This window comes from Pyrgilauda ruficollis, unplaced genomic scaffold (assembly GCF_017590135.1).
Source record: "Pyrgilauda ruficollis isolate IOZ18807 unplaced genomic scaffold, ASM1759013v1 scaffold135, whole genome shotgun sequence".
Lineage (NCBI taxonomy): Eukaryota > Metazoa > Chordata > Aves > Passeriformes > Passeridae > Pyrgilauda > Pyrgilauda ruficollis.
The window spans coordinates 1017746-1044689 of record NW_024511988.1 but is presented as its reverse complement, the minus strand read 5'-3'; the positions used below and the strand labels follow the sequence as shown (position 1 = coordinate 1044689).

Sequence of the window (26944 nt, the reverse complement as noted above, 5' to 3'; positions counted from 1 at the left end):
GTTGTACTCTTCCAGAAGGTTTATTTTGCTTTATTTCCAAATATGCAGGAGATGAAGCTTTTAAATTGTGCTTAGGGTTCAGCATTGCACAAGGCCAGTCTTGGATATTACTGCTCTGGGGTTGTGAGGGAAGAACACATTTATGGAACCAGGGGGATGGGACATTAAATGGGCTCATTTTCAAAATCAACATGTTGGGCCCACGCACTCATCTTGTAAGTAATAAGAATTCTGGTGGTGAATCTTTATTCTCAAGGATGCTTTGTATGGTCTGCGCTCCCTTCCTCAGAGACATGGGGAACTCCAAGGCAGATAAAGCTGGGGGTTCCTGTTGGATTTTAACTCCTGGCTGCAAACTGCCTCTGCTAAAGCAAACATACCCCACTGGATCAGTTTCTCATTGAAGAAAAGTGTTCCCATCTAGCTGCAGGTGACATTTAAAACCCAACCTAGTATTTTAACATTCAGATATAAAGCTTAAATGAAAGTAATGGTATTTGAGACTTGTCACAAGAATTAACTAGCCCACAGCCATACCAATATTTTTACCAACTCCTTGTGTGCATTTGGGTTTTACATTTAGATACAAAACAGGCTTTGGACATGTGTCACTGTGGCCATGTGGAACTGAGACAAAGGTGAATTAATGAATGAATCTAAGGAAAGACTTCAAATTTACAAAGTTGGGATAAGTATTCAAAAATCTAGTTCTTTGTATAAAAATAAATTCTTCATAAAACATTTGTGATTGAAAAAGAGAAAACCAGCAATTTGGCTGAAGATATTTTGATGTTCACATTTTTATATGAAAAAAAAATAATTCCACAGGTGTGTTCCACAAATGGGCAAATCAAACACTTAACCACTTGTTTGTTTTGAAGCACTTTGGATAATGTTCAACAGGTGTTTCTTTCCTCTGATGGTACTCAAACACCAAATTCCTATTTTTAAAAACCTTCACCTTTGAAGCAGAGTAAATGCTTGTTTCAGCTCCCAGCCTCTGGATTTGATATTGATTCTGTTTAAAGCAGATTTCAGAGAACAGCTTTGGGTAAGAGAGCAGTTGGTGGTAAGGAAACTGAAGAGCCCTTTGTGCTGTGCTGACACCTCCATACCGTGCTGCTTGTGGTTTGCACAGTGAGCAAATGGAGGAAGAGACCCTGGTTCATGCACCTGATATTTGCTACACCACCAACAAAAATAAACAAACTGTGTGCAGAGATCTTCCTTTTATTCCAAGGAAGATCATCAAGATGTAAAAATATTAGATGAGCTACTTACTCTTAGTTAGGCACTACTTGTTGGGCTGCACCATGATGTAAGGGCAAAGTGTGTGCTGATTTCAAAGGAGAGAGAAAGCAGGAAAATGCTCCTTTTTGCACAGTATGTGTCCAGCTCCCAAATGTCAAGGGAGTACCAGTGGTGACAAGAAAGAGAACTTTTTACATTTAGTAACATTTATTTCTGCATTCGGTATCAAGTACATAAGTGCAAATATTCAGAGTCCATAATTAAGTCCATTAGGAACTACAGAGAATGTAATACAAATTGTAATAAATTGAACATGCTGGAACTTTCCAGTTACCATACATGTAAATCAGCCTGTCAATCCTTTACGACAAAAGTACTGGGTTTTGTTTTCTTTTTTTCTTTTTTTTTTGAGTTATACAAAACTGATTACCATAAGTACTGATTACTGTTTATTTTATTTGTGCTGGAAAACACTAAAACATCAGTCTACAATTCTATATAGTTAATAAAGATGAATCCAACCAGCAACCCAGTGACGTAGAAGCAATTTTAACTATTGCATCAAGTGCGCTAAGCAGGAAAGCCCCTAGCCACATGTAACATTAAAAGTTATAGAAGCAATGCCAATAGAAGAAGGAAAAACACTAAAAAAAAAAAATTAAATAAAGAGGTCAATATTATTTAGGCTCTCACCATCATGCACTTTATAAGCAACACAAAAAACCACATCTAGTACACTTTTCTCTTTACTATACTTTAGTGCTTGACACAAGTGATTGCAAATATCCTAAGTGCAGAAGCAGCAGGGGAAAAGCACTGCTTCTGAATTTTATGTTTCTAAGATTATGGTGTCAAGAAAAAAAAAGAATGATAAATTTGCAGTAAAGTGTAAGAACAGAGCTGTTTTCACTCCAGATTTCCCCATTACGCACTACTGTAGTCGATGAATTCTTGATGTCTGCTTTACTCTGCCTTTCTCTTAGCACCTGGGATTTTAGCTTGAATCCTGAAAAATAAAGAAGAAAAAGAAGAAGGATTATATGGGGAGGCAGTTATTCCATTCCAGTGGTTCCCCACTTGGACTCTTATGCAGGGATAATCTCTAGTCCACGCTCAGTGTTGTCTCAACAGGTGAATTAAAGTTTGTGCCATGACAAACAGAAGTGATGCCCATATAGGTGCTCTTACGGGCCTGATTTTTGGTGGTTCATGTAATCTTGGGATATATTCAGTGATATTCTCCCCTCAGCATTATTTCTCCATGGTCTATTGTCTAGAGAAAGCCAGGAATAGAGTCTAAAAATAGAAGTTTGAGAACAAAATTTCAAAATTGCACCCAGATCTTCTTCCTGTTCCATGGGGATTAGAAACACTAAAGATCACAATGCTTCCAGGTATTTGCTTTCTGTACAAGGCAGCGTCCTAATTCCCACTTTGGTCATTAATGCTATCAGCTCATGCAAAAAATCAGGCTTGGACTGGTCAGTGGGGAAGAGAATTAACTCCTTCCTTCCTGTTTGTCCCAGCCAGCTCCCAGTGTGGACACCAGTCTGTGACTGGGATGCTCTGCCCACAATTCCCCCAAACACCAGGGAAGGGGACAGAAGGATGGAGTGCCTTAGTCTGCACTCAGCTGGGAGGGCTCCTCCAGGGATCTCAGCCTCTCTGGGAGGACACCACTGATAGGACACAGTGTCCCCAGGACCACCCAGGTCCCAGCCACCCCCCAGGACACCACAACCTCACACAGTTGGCCACTGAACTCACTTTGCCACGACCGTGTTTATGTGGGTCCGCACCAGCCCCAAGTATTGATCAATCTGTGCCTGCAGAGAGCAAGAGGAGACCAAGTCAACGAGGCAACAACCAGGCAGAGGCACCCCAAATGCACCACGCAGACAGACCTACCTGGTACTTGTCATATACAACGGGGAGAGTAAACATAGACACCACAGCTGAGGAGAAAAAGAGCACAGTGTTATGTTCCTGCAGATCAGATTCCCCCAGAGAAGAGACCTACTTCGGTGGCAAACACGTTATCGTGCCACTTGGTCAGCTGATCCACCAGGGAGATTTGTATTAAAAATGCACTTTGCTCAAGCCTCCCAAATACGCAATTCCCCATTGCTCTGGGACTGGGAGCTGCACAAAACCATAAACTGCCAAGTAGCTCGCTCTAGCAGGAGGGACAGCATAACAGAACAATGAATATTTACTGGGAAGGGAAATAAATGTTGGTGGTTAAGGCATGCCAGGGATAGGCTGTTTTGTCTAAGTTGAAATCCAGAGGGAGTTCAAGTTAAAAATAGATTTTTAAAAGAAATGTTGATTTTTACCCATTATCAGAAGAGTCAGGCCATTGAAGAGGGCTCCCACGTAAGTCAGCAGCCACATTAGTACTGCAAACTAAATTAAAGATGGATCATTACATCACCTCCAGTGCCAGCATTAGAAGAAAATCGTTTGCTTAACTAGCTAACACAATGGCACATTAGCCTTTTTTAATGAGGCAGAGAGTGGTTAAGACACATTAGGAACGAGGTAGTTTTTCTAGGTGCATAAACCCCATTCTCTCTGCTTCTTGCCCTCTTAGCTCAGTTTTCATGTCTATTTAGGGCTTAAATTGCATCCATGTAGAACTCTGCATTGAGAACGGCACAGGCAGATTTCTGCATCCAATTTTTATGATGGCAGGGGTCATCCCAAACAGGTTAAACAGAGCCATGAAGTGGTAATCCCAGGGGCTGGTAACACTTGAGGCTGAAAGATGGGTACATTTTCCTAAAATTCTTTACTAATTTAGGAGGCTAACCTATGTCTGCTCTCTTAATGATCTTCCCTTTACTCTAAAGGACACCTGCTTGAGTATAAGGTTAAAAATCAACAGTTATTTCAGCAGGGAGTGAAAGAAGATCTTCCTCCTTAGCAGGTTATGACACCAGAGGAAATCCAGAATAACAGAGGGAACCATTCTTTTACAGCAAAGCAATAAAAAGCATAATGCTAAGATGCTTCTAGAACTGAGGTGGAGCTAAACTGGTTCTGCAAATTTTTACATCCCGTATTACCTATCAATACATTCAAATGCCAAACCTCTAAAGTGCTGGAAACAGTTTTTAAATCAAAAAGCAGAGCAGCTTTCGTATTTGGAGCTACACAAAACTAGATTTCATGACAACCCTGTCAACATGGGAAGCAGCTCTTTGAAATGTAGATTGATCCTCTAGAGAGGGGTTAAAAATATTTAAAGCAATCCTACTTTTAAGGAATCCACAAGGTCCTGAACGAGAAAGAGTCTCCTCAGCTCTTTCACTGTGCTGTTGACGTATAGCTGGAGACAATCTGTGTATTTCTGGATCTGGTCCTGTGAAAGATTCATCTCCATCTCCAAGTAGGCTCTGCCAGAAACACAGGTTCTGTTACAAACCTGGGAAGTTTCCCCTGCTGTTCAAACCCATCCACCCCATCATTCCCTGCTTCCCAGACCTCATTTCTTTGTGCTGGAGCAATGAATTCCCCTCCCTGCCGGCCCAGGGCCACGAGCACATCCTCTTCACCCTGCATGACCCATCTCTCTGGGTGATGCTGAGCTGGGGCTGTTTGCCTCCAGCCTCGCCCTCTTCCCACACAGAGCTTGGTCTTGATAGGATTTCTCTCTTTTTCTCGCCCAAAGTGGGATACAAATCTGACCTGGGAGTTCTCCCCTCAAGTTTCTGTGCTGTTCTCTGAGCTACACCACACCATCCTGAGTCACTGCTCAGAACCGACCCAAGTGAAGCAGGAGGAGCAGCACCCCAACAAGATTCTTTTTTAGTGTGTGTCTGTAAACCACACCAGTTCCATGACTGGTTTACCAACTGGTTGGCACAGCAGAGGAGAAGGGATCACTGTTCTTGTGGAGCAATCCCCCCAGACCCTGTGGAGAGTGGGGAGCGCATTGGCACTGGCACCATCACTTAGATATCAGGTTGCTGGAGAAAAGATACAGATAGTTGCTTTCTATGCCCAATAGCTTGTGCCCAGAAACAATGATTTTTTCTCTTGCAGATATGCTGTATTATCACCAGCTCTAAAGAAACTCCTTTTCTCTGTTTGCTTAAAATTTCCCATATCTTTTTGAGAAAAAAAATCCCCCATCCTAGAGGAAGACGATTTTTTTGGTGTTTCGTTTTTCTTTTTCCCTCCGGGATCTAAGCCGACAGAACCTTACAATTTTTGAGAAACTGTGAAAATATCTTTATTTCCCACTTTATGAGCAAGAGGAGAACTTCACCACAAAGCCACTCACTTGAAGGGGTGGCCCTCGTCCGTCTTCTGCACGGCCTGTAGGACCGATTTGTAGATTCTGAAGCTGATGGTGGCCGAGAGGCCGGCCAGGGCCAGGTAGGCCACGACGCTGACGACGCTGAACTGGGTCAGGGAGAAGAGCAGCAACAGCAGGCTGCCAAACACGATCCCCGTCTGCTTGATGTCACGCCAGTACAACAGGTCGATAGCTGGGGGGAGAAGAACAAATTGTTACAGGCAGGTGTAGCGTTCACATTCTCTGAAGAAATCCCTTCTCCGAGGATTCTGCTCCTGGGAAGCTGAGAAGCCTCAGAGAGAAGGAAAACAATTCTTATCTCATTTGCTTCTCCTGTGTTTTGCTCACATGTGGAATGTGTTTGGAGATTGTTTACCCACAGGTGATTGTTTCATTGGATTCTGCTGTGAGTTGTTTTGACTCTTTGGCCAACCAGGGCCAGGCTGTGTCGAGACTCTGGAAAGAGTCGCGAGTTTTCATTATTAGCTTTTCAGCATTTTAGTAAGTATCCTTTCTGTATTCTTTAGTATAGTATAGTATAAAGTAACAAATTAACCTTCTGAGAACATGGATCAGATGCATCATTCCTGCCTTTCTTGGGGCATTTCCCAGCAAATACAACAGGCAGGAGCTGCACAGGCACCGGAGGTGGCCTGTGTGACCCTCGGGGAGCAGCGACGTCTCTGCTCACAGCAGCACCAACAGGAGCTCCTCAGCAGGACAGCAAAGGGACTGGAGAGATGGGCTGAGGAAATTACAACCCATGACCTACTTGAAATCCTTGTTTTGCTTGTGCTTGTGCCTGGGTTAGATAAGATGGATGAGTATCTCCAGCCGCAGCACGGTGGGTGGGTCTCTTGCAGCAGCAAGGCAAGTGCAAGCTGGGGTTTGTGTTGTTGCTAGGGCTGATGGAAGATTTCAACATACCTTGCATTTACTCAGCCTGAAAATTCCAATTTTTTTATTTGTTTTTCTTTTTCACAAGTTCAAATGCCAAATGCTTGATCAAAGCATTTTCCGGTTTTGGTTGTTGATAAATGAATGAGAAAGTTTGGGGCTAGCCACAATAAACTACTTTCCCATTCAAAGTTTTGACAGTTTAATTTTGTTATTTCATGAGTTTTGAGAAAGGAAAAGACTCCCGCTTTTACCACTGTTTAACAGTTCCATAAGTAGGAAAATATTTTTCAGATAAGGCCTTCAAATACAGAATAATCTCTCTTGCTACTCAATCCAACCTCAGAATCAGAAATAAAAAAGAAAAAAAAAAAAAGCTTTCTGCTTGTTATACAACTTCCCCTGTCCATGGGAGGTGCTGGCTAGAATAAAACAAGTGCTTAAGACCATTTTCAAATAGTGCATTTTTACATTTGTAAAGCAGTTAACTTTTACAGTGTTTTCCACCCACTTGGTATATTTTATTTCAACCTCTCCGGCAAAAAATTGTAGTATCGGAGACAGCCACTAAAATAGCAAAATTTTCTGAAAGGATTGTGGAATATCCAGTCCACAAAGGTGAATTTAATCTGTTTACACCCACAACCTGTTTCTGAGAGGACTCTTCATCCAGCCAGAGAACGTGCTCATGACAACCTAAACAAAACAGCTTTAATTTCACACACTGCACAAGTCCTCAAGAACAGCTTGAACACAGCACCAGCCAAACAGATTTGAGAGATGCCACTTGTCAAATCATTCTGAACAAAGAGTAAATTCAGGAAAACTGCAATCTGTCAGGAAAAAAAAAAAAAGTCACTGATACTAAAAGAAACAAAATTAATCCAGCCTCTTAGTCCTTATCATCAAATCTCCAAAAATTGTGAGTCATCATGGCGTGTTTGCCTTGAGTCAATGAGTTCTATTACTCATTACTATTACACATATTAGCCTTGCTTTACAGTGATGGGCTTGAATGCAAAAATTGCTGTTGTATTACTGAGCTCTCCTCTCTTCATGCACCATTCACATCCAATTATATTCTCCTATATACACTATATATGAACCTTTTACTATTTTTAAGTGTTCAGCACTGGACCTGTGGTCATGAGCACACATGGCTGGATCCTATGGGCTGCATGGAAGCCACAGGACAAAGGACCTTGGTGCCTGTTTTGGGATCCTGGGTGCTGACTGCACAAAACAGGGACCAGGCTTTTACCGATATGTGCCCATACCTGCTTCCTGCAGAAACCCTGGGGTAGGGAGTATGGAGTGCTCCAAAAGGCAGTTCCAGCATTGTCAGAGCACCTGGATGAGGAGGTTTAGCAGCAGACACAGCTGTATTGCAGGACACAGCTGGAGCTCCACAGATTGCTCACAGTGATGAGGTGATGGAGCATGCAACTCCAGCCCTGCAAACCATCCTTACAAAACGGCATCCAGAACACAAGAGTGGAGGTTTGGCCATTTTTCATATTTTTTTTCAGTGGAGGTACTTCAAAATCCTGCAGCACAACAACTGGGTGCTGTCACCAGTGAGCATTTGGACAGGAGGTGTTATATTTTCTGTGAGGGTGCTGAGGCCCTGGCACGGGGTGCCCACAGAAGCTGTGGCTGCCCCATCCCTGGAAGTGTTCCAGGCCACGGTGGATGAGGCATGGAACAAGTGGAAGGTGTTCCTGCCCATGGCAGGAGGGGTGGGATGAGATGATTTTTAAGCTTCCTTCCAACCCAACACATTCTCAGGTTCCATTCTAAGGTTCTGTGATTCTTCACAACCTGATATTTTTTGTGCTCAAAAATTATTCTGTCAGAGTACTGGAAATGTATGCAAATCTGACTTTGAGATACTTAAGTTATCTATCACACAAAACCTTAACATTAAATTAAATAGGCACAGGTGAGCTGGAATATGTGGTACATCATCTGCTGATGGCAGAAAAAGGACACATGCCAGGGGAAAACATTCCCTGGGACACAGGCAGTGGAGAGGCAAACAAATGAGAACTGAGCCAAAACATACAAACTGAACTCCAATAGAGTTCCCTGAGTCAATCCCAATTAATTATAAGATCCATAATGACCAACTAAGCCTTTTTCTTCTGATGATCTTCAAACTCATACTCCTGCAGGCTGGCAGTGGGCTGCATTCTCATGCAGAGAGATGCCAAACTGCATTTTCCCATTCTCCTCAAAAGGGAAGATGCTGAGTTACTCAAGACAGGCTTGACCAGGTGTGTGTATACCCTGAAAGCCATCTGTTCCTGCCATGGAATGACTGGGATATTTACTCAGCTGTATCAGGTAAGGAAATGATCAGAGTGGGATGGATGGAGGCCAAGTGACACAGTTTGGGAACAAGTGCATGTGAGAGGGAGGAGATGAAAAAGCATCTGGCCTCTTTCTCAAGCCAAAGGAGACCTGGGAGAGAGGGATTCTGTGTCTTTTAGACCTGAGGCAAATATTCTCATGTGCATGGAAAAAAAAAAAAAAAAAGTGCCAACTGCTAGTTGGCAAATCTCAGCACAGAAAAGGGAGATAGGCATTCAATGATTTTTACATGGCTCTCCCAGTGCCCAGGTCCATCCTGGGAGCACATTCCCCTCACCCACAGCCTGCCAGGTCTGTCAGGATTCTCAAGGGCAGGAAGAACATCTGCCTTCTCCTCATCTCCCTCGAAGGGACAGGGAGCTGCAGCACTGCTGCCCTGTCCAGCTGTTCGGGTGGGATTTGATGTTCCTGCAGCCATTCCTCCTCCTCTCCTTTAGGGAGAAGGGGCTGAGCCAACCCTCTTTGCAAAAGGTGATACAGGAGGGAGGTGAACCTCAAAGCTCCTTGGGCAGGGAAGGAGAATCCAGAACTAGAAATCAGGGGAGACTTGGGAAGACTGGCTGGACAGGCCTCAGGGATTTGAGCTGTATCAGTTCCCCTGGAATTTAGATGCTGCTAAAAACACCTGAGCTACTCCTGTCAGAGCCGTGTTTTCTCTTTCAGTTGCAGCTTCAGTCACTTCAAAGGCTTTTTACATCATTGGATTGGATTGGAATAGAATAGAATATTTCAGTTGGGAGGTACCTACATCCTATTACTTACTCTAACAGACTGACGAATTCAGGGCTGACCAAAAGCTAAAGAACGTTTTTTAGGGCATTTTCCAAATGCCTCTGAAACACTAACAGGTTTGGAGCACAGACCTATTACCTACTCTAACAGCCTGACGAATTCAGAGCTGACCAAAAGCTAAAGAACGTTTTTTAGGGCATTTTCCAAATGCCTCTGAAACACTAACAGGTTTGGAGCACAGACCATCTCTCTAGAAGCCAGTTCCAGAGTTTGACCACCCTCTAGGTAAAGAAATGCTTCCTTGCTGAGACAGCAGTTAAACACATTTTTCTCCTACGTTTCCTTGCCTAAGCAAATCTCCCTTAAAAGCAGAGAGAGGCGCTCTGGGTGCAGAATGCCCCAGCTGGGATCCTTTGCCTGGCTTCCTCAGAGTGCCATTTTCTCCTGTAGCCATTTACACCAGAGCCAAAGTACCTGTCACATCAGTGTCTGGTGCTGTAAAAAGAGACCAAAGGGCAAACAAATGAGACATTTTCTCATTGACCATCAGGTGAACCCAGACTTGCATCAACCTTCCTCACACCCTTTCTTTTTTATTCTAAACAGGAATTAAAAGTAAAGATGAGGTTGTCTAATGTTGGAATCTGAAATGCAGGGAACTCCCAGAACTTTGGGCCTGTAAGCCAAAGTTTAGAATTAAACACAGGATTTGATTTGAGACCTTGGAAGAGGCTTCCAAACTTAGGTGTTAAGACTCGAGAACGTGGATTTATAGTTTAAAGCAGAGACACTAAGCTAAGTAGAGGAAAATGCAGAGTTTTAAAGTACAGTACTGTAGGTTTGTGTGTCATAACATACTGGCTAAGAAAGCTTACACTGTAGTATGAGTCCATAAGATGAAATATTTAAGGATTGGGTCAAAACCATAAATATCTGTTTTGACAGTGTTTTATTGGTTAATAAATCATTAAAAGGTCTTGTAACTAGAAGCCTTGTGACCTTCTAAACCATGCAGTGAAGATGTGAGCCAAGCTCACCCTTCCTGCCTATGCAGAAGATAAGGAAAATAAATCGCATCATCAAAAGCAATTCAGAGTCCTGTCTCTGACTCATTCGAAATTCCTTCACAAATCCCCACAGTCCACCACATTTATATGTCTGCTTTGAATTTTATCTCACCCTATGCTCAAGTAAAACTGATTAAGATACCAAACAACTCCTCCCAAACACTCTCTGACCCCATGGGTATAGTGTCTTTCAACAGGTCACTAAGTATAACCAATGTCTGAGCCGTTGCTGAAGGGCATCTGCCTGCTCCTGCCTGTACCCCTTCCTTGGCATACTGAAGAAACAACCAGCCAGGCTCAGAGCATCCTCCCCAGCACATGGGGATGCAGTGGGAACGAGGCTGGCAGGGCCAGGAGTGGAGCTGGAACTGCAGCTTTCACACACACCCTCCTCTGCAGGGCCACTCGCCAGCACGCGCCAGCCCCACGCTGGCCAGGCTGAGACAGCTTCCAGCCCAGCTCTAAGGTGGCTACAGCATTCCCCAGACCAACTAAAGGACAGAGGATACCTCACAGCACAAATTAACCACATAATAACTGAGTGCTTTGGTCAATCAGAAGGGAAAAAAATAAAAGTCCTAGTGTGGGGCAGGATCCTGCAAGCGCCGGGTGTTTTACTGGGAGGGGGTGTGCGTGTGCATGGTGCTGCCCAGACCCCACCACAATGGCACAATTCTGAGCAATGCACGCTGAATATTCATGAGGCAGGAGGCTGGTGCCACGTGAGGCTGTCGATGTGTGATGTGCATGCAATTGGACAGGGGCTCAGTCTGTTTGGCTAAGCAAGATCCACTTCCGAGAGCCAAAACGCCAACTTCAAACCACCCAGTTTGCAGCGAGGATTCGCAAAAGGGGTTTGGGCACTGAAATCAGCCTTGGCTTCACTTGAGGGTCAGGCTCCTTCTGTTTTGAAAATCACTACTCAAAAAATTCTGCCCATGCCCATTAGCATGCAGAAGCTGTTCTGCTGTAGCTTTCCATGATCTCCCTTTAGCCTCCTGGAAGGAGGGAAGCAACATCACTCACTTTGCACTCTTAACAGTACAACTCACCAGAAGTCTGAGTCATTTGTGGAGGTATAAAAGGACTCTGGGTTTTGCCAGAACTGTCTCAGACTCAAAACTACTTGCATTTATTAAGGAAGACTTACCAGCCATCTTTAAGACAGCAGCACTGCAGGTCACTGCCACTGCCTTTGAAGAATTTTTCAGGAGAAGCGTGTCTGCTGAGCTGTTTATCTGCAAGCATCGCCTGCTTGTGCTTTTTAACTCACAGCAGAACTTGCAAAATGCTACTCAAGTGGTCTTCTAGTTGCAAGATTTTTCAAGGGTGCCAAAACAGCGTTTTAAAGCCATACTTTCTGACAGAACCTCATCTGGTAAACAAATGGGATCCTGCACTCGGGGCTACAGGCTAGCAAAGGTGAACTCTATGGTACAAGAAACCACCTGTTAATATGAACAGCCGGTAAAAAAGCCACGTTTGTGGGGCAAGCTGAAATTAACCCCAAAAATATAAGAAACAGCAGCAGGCAGTGCTTGTGCCTGCAAGGAATGGCTCCCTAGTGCCTGAAAACTCTCACAGTTCTTACCATGGCTTGCAGCAGAAAATGTTTCTGCTCCTCTTGGTATCAAAAAAGCCAGAAGACAGATGTGGGGGCTGGAAAGAGCAGCACCAAGGTAGACTGACTAAAAATGCTCCTGAATCCGTTCTTGTTAGGATCTGGAAACACGAGGTCTGGGCTTTGGGGGTTTTTGTGGTCCCCAGAAGCCTCGTGCTGTGGGGCAGCTGCAGGCCCACCCTCCTGAGCAGAGATCCCAGAGGGAAAATAGAGGATCCAAACCAACTTGTAGCTAAAATGTCCTTCTACATGATTATGTTTTCCAAAAATACTTTTGCAGGAAAAATGGGCATCTTTCCATTCCATGTCTCAAAGAAAGCACTTTAGAATGAAAAGTAATGATCAACCAAGCAGGGACTGCACAATTCAAATCTTCCACAGCTTCTCCTCTGAAAATCTCCGTTCTCTCCTGACTTTGCAAGCTTTTCCTCTACTGCAACAACTGTGTGAAAAATGATCATGCAAAAAGCAGCATTTCCATGGAAGTTATTACAAAAATGTGAGCAAACCCCTGGCACCCAGCCTTCAAATGAAGCCCATGGGCCTTGATGATTACATGAAAGGTTGTACGCTCTGCAGTACACTACTAACACCTTTGGAAGTGATCAAGCTGCCCTTCCTACCATGGAAGAACCACCAGGCCTGCTTAGGAGGTAAAATCAATGGGTTGTACTGCTTCACTCCCTATCTAATAATAGTTTTTAAGAGAAGTGAGAAAAACCACTCTGCACACAGCATTTACTTCCATACACAGTGTAATATTACAACTTCATAAATATAAATGACCTCGTAAGGCATTTATCAGACCCTCTGGGAGTGAAAAAACCATGAAACACAATTTAAGAAGAATAACCTTGTTTATAGTGCTGTCACAAAAGTATTTGACAACAAATGAGACAATGCTGTAGGTTTTGAGTAGAAATAAATACTGCTTGCACTCAAAGCAAGCCCAGTTTTCAGGTTTAACCACAGGCTGCAGGATCAGCCTTTCCCTCTCCTCTCCACTGAAGGATCCAATGTGGACATTGCTCCCCTCCCCACAACAGATTTGACTCTAACGTAATACAGATGGAGACACAGTTTAATGAGCAGTCTTCTGCCTTCAGGAGACTGCTGTGATGAACAGCAGAGCCAAGAGAGGGTATCTGTGCTGTTTCATGAGGCATATCTCCTGATCCTTCATCTCCAGCCTTGGGGAATCTTTCCATACCTCTACCTCTTGGACACACTCTGACCATTAACTTCCTGTCCTCAGTTCAGCTTTATAACTTTATCATCCACCTTTTTCAAGGTTTAACTTGAAAGTTCAGACCTTCTTAGTCCCCAGAGTCTGATGAGAGGAGACCTGGAACAAGAATAGGATCAGGGAAAAGAAAAACCTTGATGGCCTCCATGTTATTTCCTACAACATGTGCAAGATCAAGACATGAGCAAAAGAAGTATTGATGGATTGTCTTATGTGGGGCACCAGAGCAGGCTTGGGTAGACAGGAGAGTACTGGCAGTAAAAGAGGATTGTCAGTAAGAAATCAACCCTTCAACCACACCACGCAAGAGTCTACTGTAGCATTTATTATCATTAATTATTAATTATTATGTGATTGCTGCTGCTATTAACAATTACATTAACAATTATTAACAATGCTGTTGTTATTTTCATTTTCATGTGAGAGATGATTTAAGACCAGGACTGAGCACAGAAGCAGGAGAAACAACTCCTGCTCATCAAACTGCACCACTGCCTGCCTTGGGCAGGTTCTGGGGAGGATGTTATGGCTCTCCCCTTAACTGGGCAGAAACCAAGGAGACCAAGCAGAGTCCCTGCATGCAGGCTCTGAGTGCACGTCATGCTATGGAAATGTGAAGATTCTCCTGAGATGCTCCTGGACCAAAGGAACAGACCTGGGCTCTCTCTTAGACTCTATTCAAACTTTCAAAAATCTGCAGATTTTCAAAATGAGTGGTTCAGACCTATGTTACTTATAAATAAATATGATGTGGAGAAAGTACCCCTGTTGATATCATAGAAGACTCACCAGAACTCATTTCCCAGGGACCTAATGAAAACAAAAGCAACCCTCCAATACTGCCTTCAGCTATTGCCCCCCCATTACCTCCTTGATGGAGTTTAAATTAATCCTCAGGGAATACCTCAATATACTCTTACTTTGGGGGAATTTTCACCTTTTCCTGGCAATGAAAGAATATTGTCCATCAGGTCTTAAAAGACAAGGCTTATCCTCAGGGAATACCTCAATATACGCTTACTTTGGGGAATTTTCACCTTGTCCTGCCAATGAAAGAATATTGTCCATCAGGTCTTAAAAGACAAGGCTCTGAGCAACGTGGTCTGGTGGAAGGTGTCCCTGGCCATGGAAGGGAGGCTGGAACTGGGTGCTCTGTAAGGTCCCTTCCATCCCAGACCTTCCTTTGATTCTGTCCTGGCTCAGCAGAGCACATTTTCTCACTGATTCCTTTTGCCATCAACAGGAATGTGCTGGAAGAAGAATTAGATACAATTTCTGCATCAGTGGCAAAAAAAAAAAAAAAAAAAAAGGGCAGCAAATCTGAAAGTCGTAAACAATCTTGACAAATTTCCTTCAAACTTCACAGGAAACCATCTGTGAAATTAGGAAATAAACTCCCCACAAGTTGGTATAGTTTTATGAAACTGTGAGCTAAATCGGTTACAGCAGGTGTTGAGCTGGTACCAGGGTTTTAGCCCTACCAAAATCCAATGTAAGAACCAAAGGCTGGGGCAGATCTTTATCAAAAGGATTCCAGCTGAGAGATCAGCCCACAATATTTTCAGTAAAGCACTGAAGGTACCAACTGGCTGAAGTTTTATTCTCATTATAAAGCTGTAAATAGGCAGACTCCACAACTGTCAATAAGATTACAGATTAACTGCATGCAACTGTATTATTGTCATTGAAATTCTTTATCACTCTTAAAGTGAGGAACATTGCCATGAGCAGTTGCTGCAGCTTCCCATCACCCTTTGGAAACCAGTGGATATATCAACCAAGGAAGGAAGCTGGCTCCCTGAAAACAGCTGCCAAGGAATGATAATCAATAACTGAAGTCCCAGCAGAGTTATGTCAACTAGATGGATTTGATGAAGTCTGCAGTCCTTTTCCACATTAAGTTATAATGTGGGTGATATTTGGGATCATTTCTATGAACACTTAATGGGCCTGTGTCTCTGGATCTTTAAGTTTTTCTTTTTTAATAAGTCTTGCAGAAGGTTGAAGCTGCAGGAGCAAGCCTGACACTTATGACCAGACAAGAGCTGGCATGCAGAAGGAAGAAGGAAAAGGGAATATTCATGAGGATCAGTGTACTGACACCAAACAACTCCTCCAAGCTGGGGTGCAAACGTGGGCACTGATCTCCTGATCTCTGTAGTGCCCACTGGCAGGACCTGAGGCAATGGCTGGAGCTGTGCCAGGGGAGGTTTAGATTGGATATCAGGAAAAGGTTCTTCACCCAGAGGGTGTCTGGGCACTGAACAGGCTCCCCAGGCCAGTGACCACAGCACCAAACCTGATAGAGTTCAAGGAGTGTTTGGACAATGCTCTCAGGCACAGGGTGGGATTGTTGGGGTGTCTGTGCAGGACCAGAAACTGGACTTTGAGGAACCTTGTGAGTCCCTCCCAACTCAGGATATTCTATGGGTTTATGCCCTTCCTAATCCAGAGAACCTCTTTAGCAGGGTGTGAACCTGCAATTCCCCAAAGCCACCTGTGTCCTGCTGAGCTGAGCCCCTGGGGAAGGCACGGGGACCTGTCCTTCACCTGCAGCTGGAGGCTGCCCTCGCCCAGCAGCTCCCGGTGGGAAGCTGTGCACTCTGTCACACTCTTGTGTCACACACACGGCTGGCACAGGCTACAGGCTGCTCCTCCAAGGCCCACAGCCACCAGCACGCCCAGGCAGGGACATTTCTCCTCACACTCATGCATTATGCATGGCTCCATCCCAGCCTGCTTCAAATGCATCACCTTCCAGTGCAGAGATGACTTGGGCGTGGAAGGCACTGCAGCTCCCCAAAGCCACCCATGTTAATATTCTGAATGAAGCAGATGCCCAGCAGGGCTGAATTACTGTCCTACTCACCCAAGGGCTGCTCATGATCTACCTTTGCTCTAATCCTGCTGTACCTGCAGGATGGGCAGGTAAAAACCAGTATTTCTAAATGCATGCAGCAGCAGCAGTTGATTCACTGCAAGAGAAATAGCAGTACCTCGACTGAGTGGGGCAAAGTCAAAGCCTCACCAACAATCTTTGCAGCTTCTCATGATCCCCACCTGATTTTACACCAGTTATAAGTACTATAGGATCAATCCAATGATACAGCTAGTTGCAGGCTTGGTTGTTGAGTAATCAAAACTTTTGTTAACCTCGTTGTTGAATATCCGTAATTTCCATAAAAATATGCTCTGTATTTACTGAGGTTTCTCTCTGCATCTGTTACACTCACAGACACATTCCAGACTTTTCAGGGAGGAACCATAATTTCATTGACAATCAAGCTGGCAAAATTACACAACTCCAGATTTGCACAAAACTGATATTCCAGGTTGAGACAGAGACAACATGAATAATAGATATTAAAGGAATCAATGGATCGTCTTTAGTCTTCATTCTCCTGAATTTTAAATTTCCTCTATTTTATCTGGGACTGATCAAAGAATTTTGATGACACAAATAATATTCTATGGCTATTTCATGTTTTCTGCAGGATCATTTTGGAATCATAAAGCACCACCCAAGGAAAAGAAAAAAAAAAAGCAAATGCTGTGGAAGTGAGGCAAGTGATTTATTTTAACTGCGTTGATTTTTTCAGACCTGGGATTTTTTTTTTTCAAATCAGCATGGGACATATTGTGTCATTCAATTTTCATAAAATCTACCCCACTTTCAAAAGGGAAAGCACTGAAGGAGAGAAACCCCACTATTATTATTAATTATTAATTAAACAAGAGCAGCATGCCATTCATTATTTCCCATTTCTAATTTATGAATTTTTTTTTCTGATGAGAAGGAAAATACTCAGTTTGGTTCTAAAAACAGGTGGTTCAGCAATCTGACTCGGCAAGTCAATGTTTTTATAAGAATCAGCAAAATACTGAGCACTTCTGAAGAAAAACCCATACCCAAACCCCACCCTACGAGGAAGTTCATCTGCAAAGCTCAGATGAAAAGACCCTGAAGTTTGGTTGTGACTCTCTCATTTGAGCTTGATAAATCCCACAAACACATGGAAAGCCCTTGCCCTTCATTTCGGTGTGGAAAGCCGGAGCTGCTGGAGCCTGGCATTTAACAGGTGCATCTGTTTACTTTCCAGCTACTCGTCTTCCTTAAAAAACCCTCAGCCCCTAAATACAATTAGATGCTGAATAGAGATTGCAAAAATATCCAGCTCCCTAGAGACAGGCGTCTGAAAGGTCTCTCCATCCCCACCCCTCTCCAAAAAACAATTTGGGACGGTTTTTCAGCTTCTGTTGCATCGAGCCGCGTTTATGAAACTATGCCTGCAAGCATCCTGGACCCTTTAATGAGATGATGCCATGGAGTAATCTCCCTCCCAGGGACCCTGCTGTGAGCATCAGCACCATGAACTGACTACTCAGAGTAAACACGCACCTTAAAATTACAAAAACACATCCCAACAAAGCCTGCCCGAAGCAGCCCCAGCCTGCCCGGCAGGATCAGCCGCTAGCATTTCTGCCTCTAATCTGCCCACCGAGCAGCGTCACAGGGACTGTCTTTTATCAAAACAAAGGCTGGATGCTGGCTGGGAAGTGTGAAGCCGACTAAAAATGGCTGAAAAGCTGTCCAAGGCACCCGGGAAGGTGGCCAGCCCCACCCAGCGCAGACACCGACCCGCTCAAAACACGCCGAAAATCAACCCGAAAGGGAGATGCCATTGTTCCCTTCGCCTACGCGGCAGCGAGACAACATCCCCGCAAGATTTCACCCCCCGAAGCGAGTGCTCGGGAGCGGAATGAAAGGATTAATGTGCTTTTCAAAAAAAAAAAAAAAAAAAAAAAAAAAAGTAGGAAGCGGGGGGCCATCCCGCGGTGCCCCGGCTCTGTGGCCCTCCTTGCCGGAGCTGCGTTTTCTTTGTGTGACACAAGGCTGAGCCCTGGGTGTGTCCGTGGGCAGGAGGCACCCAGGAGCCCCACGCCACCAGCTCCCACCCTCGCCAGCCCCAGCGGGCACCAGGGCACCGCCACCCGGCTTCCCTAAAGCCCGAAAGGTAGGAAATCATGCCAGCCACATCCCGACGGAGAGAGTCGAGGATGAGGAATGACGCCGCTAAAGGCAAGGGCGGATGCTTTGGGAATGAGCTGCGAGGTGGGAAGAAGGGAGGACCTGTATCCTGGATGCTTTCAGGGTGAGACACCTGCGGATGGGAGAAATGCATTCCGAGAACAGAAAGAGGGGCTTTAAATCTTTCCTCCTTTCTTAAATTACCCCCAAAGAAAAGCTTCGCGGGGAGGGAGAGGAAACAGCATGCAAAGGCCCACAGGTGAACAATGCAAAAATGGATGGATCCTGCCTTTGCCTCCTCTGCCATGCAGTCCTAGCATGCAACACTCGAACAGATATAATACCCTGACATTTCCAGTTGCTCCAAAGACAGTCCATCTTGGTGGAATCGGCACTGGCTTGCATCTCGGAGAGCTGAGGGCTTGCCGGTCCTTTTCGTCGGAGGCACTGCGTTAGCAGTCAGGCATTCCCGAGCATGGGTGGGTTCCTGGGTACCGCTGCCGTCTCCCCGCTCGGCTCCGGACTGATGCTGTAAGCAGCACAGGCGGAGGGGGAGGGCATATTGTACGCGCTGCGGTCTCCACTGCAGCAAATCAGCAGTGTGATGTGGTTGCCCTAGGGAGCAGGCTCCTTTGAAAAAGGGGATGCAGTCCCTTTTCAAATCAAAAGCTTGCGCTGGGGCGGCTTAGCCTGCTAAGCCATGGAAATGGTTAAGGCAACCTGATGGCAAAGAAATAAAAACAAATTGGGTGTGGGTAAATAGCGGGGGGGGTGAGCAGTGCTTCATGTGTGTTAGTACGGTTGTGACTGTTCGTGTTCCAGAAATTTCTTGACAGTGATGGAATCTGGTATTTTCTTAATTTTTTTCCCTGTTTTTTTTTTTTTTTTTTTCCTTTTTTTTTTTTTTTTTTTCCTTTTTTTTTTTTTTTTTTTCCTTTTTTTTTTTTTTTTTTTCCTTTTTTTTTTTTTTTTTTTGGTGAAGGCCGGATCTCACACAAACCCTCCAGGTTTTCATGCCTCCCTCTCCTCTGCCCAACTGGGTGGGGTCGGGGAGCCGGCAGGAAAATAAACAAGGTCAGGATTCAAGCCCTGCAGAGCAGCCTCTATTTTGCTATATTTTCTTGGAAAACCCTGCGGGTATGGGGTGACCCGTGTGGCCCCCCATACCAAGCCCTGCCACACCAGGGTGCTGAGGACTCCCAGATGCACCAGGTTTGGGTGTGCTGCCTCCTCTCGTTGCCCAAAATGCTGCACAAATCAGGATTTGAGGTGTACGAGTGCAGGAATACAGGACAATATGTGAAAGGCCCTAATAGCTGAATTTTAATAATTTTAATAATTTTACTAATAGCTGAATTTTAATATTCAGTTTAACAGTGGTGGGCCCCACCACTCCTTCCCTAGCAGGACACAGTCTCTGCCTCAGTTTCCCCACCGAAAAACTTTTATGAATAGCCTTGCAGACACATCATAACCATGCAATGGTCATACTTTGCAAACACTGGGAAAGAAATCTTTTGCCACTCAACCTGTTTGCATTTTCAGATTTTGGGGTGCCTAGGAATATTAAGAAACTCCCCAAAAAGTCATCCCATTTCACTGAAGAGTGACCAGTTTATCAGACTGTGTCCAGTCATTTTGGGCAGAATAACCCCAGCTGGGCACCTCTCAGCTCTGAGGCTGGACTTAAACCTTTAGATCATGACAGTTCATGAAATAATTTAATTTTACTGTGTTTTACTGAATTTTGCTTTTTTATGTGGAAACAGACACCAACACAGACAGAGTGGGTCACATACTCATCAGTGTGGGGAATAGAGTTTGAACCCCTCTGCTCCTTTGGCTCCAAAAATAAAAGGTCTTTAATACCTGAGTTAACAGATACCTCCTCCAACTGGCAGCAGTAGGTCACTTATCCTTCCCTCAGGTAACTCATCTTACAGAAGAAAGCCAAAATTTAAGGAAATTCACTATAGTATTATCTTACTCTTTACCTAGGAAACTCTGCTGGGATTAGAGAGGCCAACAACTATTTTCCATATTTATAAACCATCCTAGAGATCCCCAAAAACACTTGCTTAGGCTTGAACCCAGCATCTTCATTCCCCTAACAGGGAAATCCTTAACAAATTGGGGCAGAGCTGGCTTCAGCTGTCATTGCATATAGTACGATTAAACCATCTGTAATGCCACAAACCTGGATTTTGTGTTCTTCCTGGCTTTGTTAAAAACAAACAAACAAACAAACAAAAAATAAAGCAAGAAAGAGGTTGGCAAGGGATGATTTCTAAGCATGGATCAGTTGGTTTAGACCCTTGGCAAGAGCAGAAAATTTCCCTGTTGATGCATTTTGCCCTGCAAACCCTTTGCAGCTTTACAATGGGGTTCCCAGCACCAAGCCATAATATGAAGTATTTACAAGCAGTGTGTATAAAACAGAGACATAATTCACATAAAACTATTGCATCCTTGTCCCTGGAATAGCCATAGACACCCCAAAGATGGTGCATAGGTAAAATTCATGGCTACTGGGTGTGTGCCACCAGCAACCCTGCAGAGAAAAGGCAAAAGATCTCTGTTTGGTCTCACTGTAACCCAAATTTCTCAGTCAAGTATGAAGGACAGATTCGTTTGGGACAGAAGAGTGGTCCCTATACATTTAATGTCCCACTAAGGATTTCTCCTTGCCTTCATTGTTTGTAGAAATGTTTCTCACCTCAGACTTGATGTCTCCATTCCCTCTTCCAGGCTAGCAAAATGAACCACACCATCAGGCTTGCTGTTTAAATTCTTACTCCCCTTTGGAAAAGTGTCTCTTCAGTCCTGGCCCATGTGATTGGACTCTCCCACACTACTTCCAGAACTATTTTAATCCACAGGCACCAGAACCCATCGCTTTACCAGCAGTAACAAGAACACTGCATTTGTGTTAGAAACAGAACTGAACTGGAACAGTGAGATGAAGAGACTTAGAAAATGCACACGGGCTAAGAAGAGCTTCCAGTGTGCACTCACTTGCCCCAGGACCTGAGGCAGGTGGGGGACAGAAGCAACTCTATGTGTGACTACAGAAATTGCACAAAATCCCAATCAGCACTGGGTGGATCCAGCACTAAAATGGCCATTGATAAAAAAAACGCATTTCCACAATGAAATTTTGAATTATGCATTCAGTAAGTGGTGAGACAGAATTAGGACTAAGCACTTGGCCATCAATCCTGAGGTTAAGAACTGCTTCTTTGCCACAGAACTAAAGCAGGAGCAGGCTGGAAGGCACAAATCAACATTGCACTGCCTGGATCTTAAAAGGGTGAGACATGCACAGAGATCTTGGCATCAGCTGCAGAAAAGTTGGGTGTTGGAGGAGAGCTTTCCTGTGATCATAAATAGGAGCAGGATGAAAAGCAGTAAGTGGAATTTGCTTCCCTTCAGAGCACTGTCCACTGGGAGCCTCCTTCTGCTATGGATGTTACTGAAATTATTACAGGTCTTAAGATGTGTTAGTGAGGTCACATGAAGCTCAGTGTTGATGGCACAGCCACAAGCCAAGAGAGCTCATCAACAGTTGCCTGTTCCATAGCTCTGCTGGAGATAATGATCTGTGTGTGCAGGATGTGTGGGGTAAGCACTCAGTAAAATAAAGGTACCCATGGGATCACTGCAGGAAAACACTGGCCAAATGAACACATGTGTAGGGTATTGTCTGCCTCATTTCTTTCCATCCCTCCAACTCCAAAAGAGAATCTAGAATCATAGAATGGTTTGGGCTCCAAAACCAGTTCCAAACCCTTTGCCCATGGGCAGAGATGCCGTCCACTAGACAAGCTTTCTCAAAGCCCCATTCAAGCTGGTCTTAAACAATTCCAGGCACCCACAATGGTGGGTCTTAAACAATGGGGCACCCACATCTGGATGGACAAATGAGGTGCAGACTGTAGCTCTGCAGAGGACAGGGACACCCTGCCATGCTGTGTGGCCACCAGGGTTGTGCTCCTTCCAGGGACACAGGAAATCCTGCAGCAGGACTGGCGCTCCAGCCCTACCTTGTTTCCTTCCAAAGGGCCTTCCATGGTGACCCAGCCCACCTGTGCACCACTGATGAGCTCTGATGAGGTCAGAGTTAGCAACATTTAAGGCTTTTTAGGTAAATATACTTGAATGGACCATAACAGTCCATAAGAGCTCAGAAGTGCCCACTGTTCTACCACAGGAACTAAAATTTGGGGCTGTCCCTTAACAACCCTGTTGGAAGGCAGGTGTGGAAGTCAGCTGGTTTCAGTTGGTTTCAAAGATGATTCAATAATTAAAAATCCACAGACAGAGCTGAAACCACTGTTTGGAGTGCAGTGACTTTGAAGGCACTTTGGACTGACTGCGTTTTCCTGCATCACTCCACGTCAAGGCTCCGTGGGACACATTGAGGGCAGCGCCAGATCTGCAACGTGGTGCTGAGAGATCCTGACACTTAGCACTTTAGGAGAACAATAGCATTAAGGGAGATCATTTGGGTTATTTTTCTAAGCTAATTTGTTCTTAGCATTAGCAACAAAAATAGAGAGGATGCTATTTTAAAAGTTGCATTAATATGTCTCGAAGCTCTAAAGAGCAACGGGGAATTTTTTCCTGAGCAATCCAAGCAAGGGCAGCCAGCAATTACATTTTCGTGAGGAGGCTGTCAATAGCAGAAGGATGGGCCAAGTCCTGGCTCTGCTCTCTTCCTTTTCACTGTCTTGTGCTCATTCTTGCACATTTTCTGGTCTGCAGAGCTGCTCAGAGGCAGCTCAAATGGCAAGGCCATGAGCTGGGAGATGCTGATGGCTGTTTCAGGTCCATCACTTCTCACAGTACAGGAAGCACATAGACAGCTCTGTCCTTGCTGTCTTTTGCCCCAGGTCTTTGCCACTCCCTTAGAAGATGTAATGCAGGTTTTTTTTAAGGACCTTTTTTTTCAGGTCTTCAGACAACAAAAGGAATCAATAAGCTGGTAAAAAAAGAGAAAGGAATAAATTGGCAGAATTAAAGTCTGAAGCTGAACAATCACAACAAAAGAAGCCCCGTGTCCTGGCATGTCACATAATGTTCCAGCCTCCCTGCAATTTGTTTTTAAGTCTTGAAATGTCTGGATTTATAGGGATTTTTTTTAATCATCAGTCAAAATATTTGGATTGCTCACAAGGACAAGAAGTGTGATTTTGAGACGTGCTAAGCTTCTGCTCTGCTGCCTCTGTTTCACTTTCTGCTCAGCAAAACTGCGCTTCATACCCATCTTTGCTCAAAGGCTGAGATTATAGATGTATATATCTGTCTATCTATCTATATATATATATATATAGATATATCTAATCATAGCAGTGTAAATTGGAAGGGACCTTAAAAATCATCCAGTTCCCAACCCCTGTCATGTGCAGGGACACCTTCCATTATCCCAGGTGGTTCAGAACCCCGTCCAACCTGGCCTGGAACACTTCAGGGATGGAGCAGCAACAGCTTTCCTGGGCAGCCTGTGCCAGGGCCTCACCACCCTCACAGGGAGGAGTTTCTTCTTAATATCTGATCTAAACCTGCTTTCTGTCAGATAAAGCCATTCCCCTTTTTCCTATTACTCCATGCCCTTGCCCAAAATCCCTCTCCAGCTCTCTTGTCAGCCCCTTTAGGCACTGGAAGGTGCTCTGAGGTGTCCCCTTCTCCAAGTTCAAGAGTCCCATCTGTATAAGAGGATTGCATAACTATATATAACTGTAAAATAACCATCTATAACTGTATAATGACTGTATATATCTGTATAACAAGATGTTATTACTGTAAGATTTTCAGCAGCAAGCCAGTGACGCGAGCCAAATGAGTTGGTGAAAGACCCAGGTGAGACAAGCTTTGTGCTTGCTTTCTTCCCTGGGAACAAGGTGGCCTTTCTTTGAATCCTAGTGAATGAGCCCATTGGGGGAACTCCTTAGATTCAACGTTGTTGTTAAGAAACAGTTTTGGGTTTTGAGCCTCTGATGTGCCTCAGTGAACACAGCACAGACCTTCTTCAGCAGCCATCCCAGAGATGGCCAGGACTCCTGTGCTGCCATTTGAGCTCCCTGATTACTGCAGGCAGCAGCACAACTAACACATAACAATCAGTTTTGATTTACTCCTGGTTCTTCAGAGGTGGGTAATTTCTCTTGGTTCTTTAATGTTATTTTTGAGCTGTGAGGTTCATAGAAATAAAGGCTCTATTCCTGCCATTGACCTAGAAAAGTCTTTTGATTCTTTCCAGTGGGACCACTTTTTTCAGTTGCTGAGAACCTTGAAATCATGAGTTTCTCTCCTCTGGGGGAGGTAGTTGCTACATCTCAGCCCCTTTAGGCATTGGAAGGTGCTCTGAGGTGTCCCCTTCTCCAAGTTCAAGAGTCCCAACTGTATAAGAGGATTGCATAACTATATATAACTGTAAAATAGCCATCTATAACTGTATAATAACTGTATATAACTGTATAATAAGGTGTTATTATCGTAAGATTTTCAGCAGCAAGCCAGTGACGTGAGCCAAATGAGTTGGTGAAAGACTCAGGTGAGACAAGCTTTGTGCTTGCTTTCTTCCCTGGGAACAAGGTGGCCTTTCTTTGAATCCTAGTGAATGAGCCCATTGGGGGAACTCCTTAGATTCAACGTTGTTGTTAAGAAACAGTTTTGGGTTTTGAGCCTCTGATGTGCCTCAGTGAACACAGCACAGACCTTCTTCAGCAGCCATCCTGTCAGATAAAGCCATTCCCCTTTTTCCTATTACTCCATGCCCTTGCCCAAAATCCCTCTCCAGCTCTCTTGTCAGCCCCTTTAGGCATTGGAAGGTGCTCTGAGGTGTCCCCTTCTCCAAGTTCAAGAGTCCCAACTGTATAAGAGGATTGCATAACTATATATAACTGTAAAATAACCATCTATAACTGTATAATGACTGTATATATCTGTATAACAAGATGTTATTACTGTAAGATTTTCAGCAGCAAGCCAGTGACGCGAGCCAAATGAGTTGGTGAAAGACCCAGGTGAGACAAGCTTTGTGCTTGCTTTCTTCCCTGGGAACAAGGTGGCCTTTCTTTGAATCCTAGTGAATGAGCCCATTGGGGGAACTCCTTAGATTCAACGTTGTTGTTAAGAAACAGTTTTGGGTTTTGAGCCTCTGATGTGCCTCAGTGAACAATTTTGGGTTTTGAGCCTCTGATGTGCCTCAGTGAACACAGCACAGACCTTCTTCAGCAGCCATCCCAGAGATGGCCAGGACTCCTGTGCTGCCATTTGAGCTCCCTGATTACTGCAGGCAGCAGCACAACTAACACATAACAATCAGTTTTGATTTACTCCTGGTTCTTCAGAGGTGGGTAATTTCTCTTGGTTCTTTAATGTTATTTTTGAGCTGTGAGGTTCATAGAAATAAAGGCTCTATTCCTGCCATTGACCTAGAAAAGTCTTTTGATTCTTTCCAGTGGGACCACTTTTTTCAGTTGCTGAGAACCTTGAAATCATGAGTTTCTCTCCTCTGGGGGAGGTAGTTGCTACATCTTCGTTCCTCCTTTAAGATTTGATCAGTAAAGCTGAAAAGACCCTAAAACTCTGTCTGACCTCCTGCACTCCCCCATTACAAAGGAAGTGCTTGCAGCTTATTACCATTTTCAAGCCTTCTGTTTTTAAGCCAGTGCTGTGAAATTTTTCTCTCCTACAGCATTGCTGGTGCTGCAGCTGGATTATTAATTCCATTTCATTAACTGATCTTCTTAATGTACTGGAAGACAAAAGAGAAGAGAATCCTGAGACCACAGTGTGGCTGAGCCTCAGGAGATATCTCCGTTCAGTCCCCACATGTGCCACATGCTTCCCACTACATGACCTTGGGAATCATCTCTCTGAGGTCTCTGGGTCTGCTTGGGCTATTTAAATTTGGGGCATGGTCTGCTGTTTGAGCTCTGTTTCTGCAGCTCCAGCAAAGGAGCCTTGCTCATTTTTGCAGCACAGCTTGCAAGGCTGGTGTTACTGGCTGCCGTTCTTGGACCAGGGGAGATGAAGCGAGGTGGTAAAGATGAATTTGGATTGCACTGCTCCTGGAAATGGTGAAATCCTGCCTGGTGTTGTGTAATGGGCACAGAGGACTCTTTTCTTTGGTCAAGCATGCCCTGAAGAGATGATGATGATGCGTTTTCAGCAAATTCTTGAAGCAAGGTCTGGTGTCCAGTGCCTGGGGAAGTGAGACTGTGCCACACAGCAGTGCCACAAGCCACCAGGGAGGTTCTGTCCTGCCCTTGGCTCCTCTGCACATCCAGGTCCTGAGCTCAGGCAGCTCTGGTGCACCCCAGGAAAGATGTTCCCACAAAAATGCCAAAGCTTTGCTCCCAGCTTGCAGGGCCACCCTTTGCTCCAGCTCTGCTGGGATCAGACCCAAGTTTTGAAGCTC

The 26944-nt window shown here is 44.5% G+C and overlaps 1 protein-coding gene across 2 annotated transcripts in view; it reads right to left on the bottom strand.

Moving 5' to 3' along the window:
* Positions 1 to 1439: 1439 nt before the first annotated feature.
* RTN1 (reticulon 1) overlaps positions 1440 to 26944 on the bottom strand; it is a 119352-nt gene continuing 93847 nt past the window's right edge. Inside the window, exons 1-7 of one of the 2 annotated variants that reach the window (XM_041459393.1) lie at positions 18864 to 19172; positions 5540 to 5747; positions 4511 to 4649; positions 3588 to 3657; positions 3160 to 3206; positions 3019 to 3077; positions 1440 to 2257 (exon numbers count right to left, since the gene is read on the bottom strand). In XM_041459393.1, coding sequence (XP_041315327.1) covers positions 2215 to 2257; positions 3019 to 3077; positions 3160 to 3206; positions 3588 to 3657; positions 4511 to 4649; positions 5540 to 5747; positions 18864 to 18924 — 627 coding nt within the window. In that variant the 5' untranslated portion in view covers positions 18925 to 19172 and the 3' untranslated portion in view covers positions 1440 to 2214. Of the gene's footprint in view, positions 2258 to 3018; positions 3078 to 3159; positions 3207 to 3587; positions 3658 to 4510; positions 4650 to 5539; positions 5748 to 18863; positions 19173 to 26944 lie in introns of those variants that run through there. The other variant, XM_041459392.1, reaches the window with a different exon arrangement.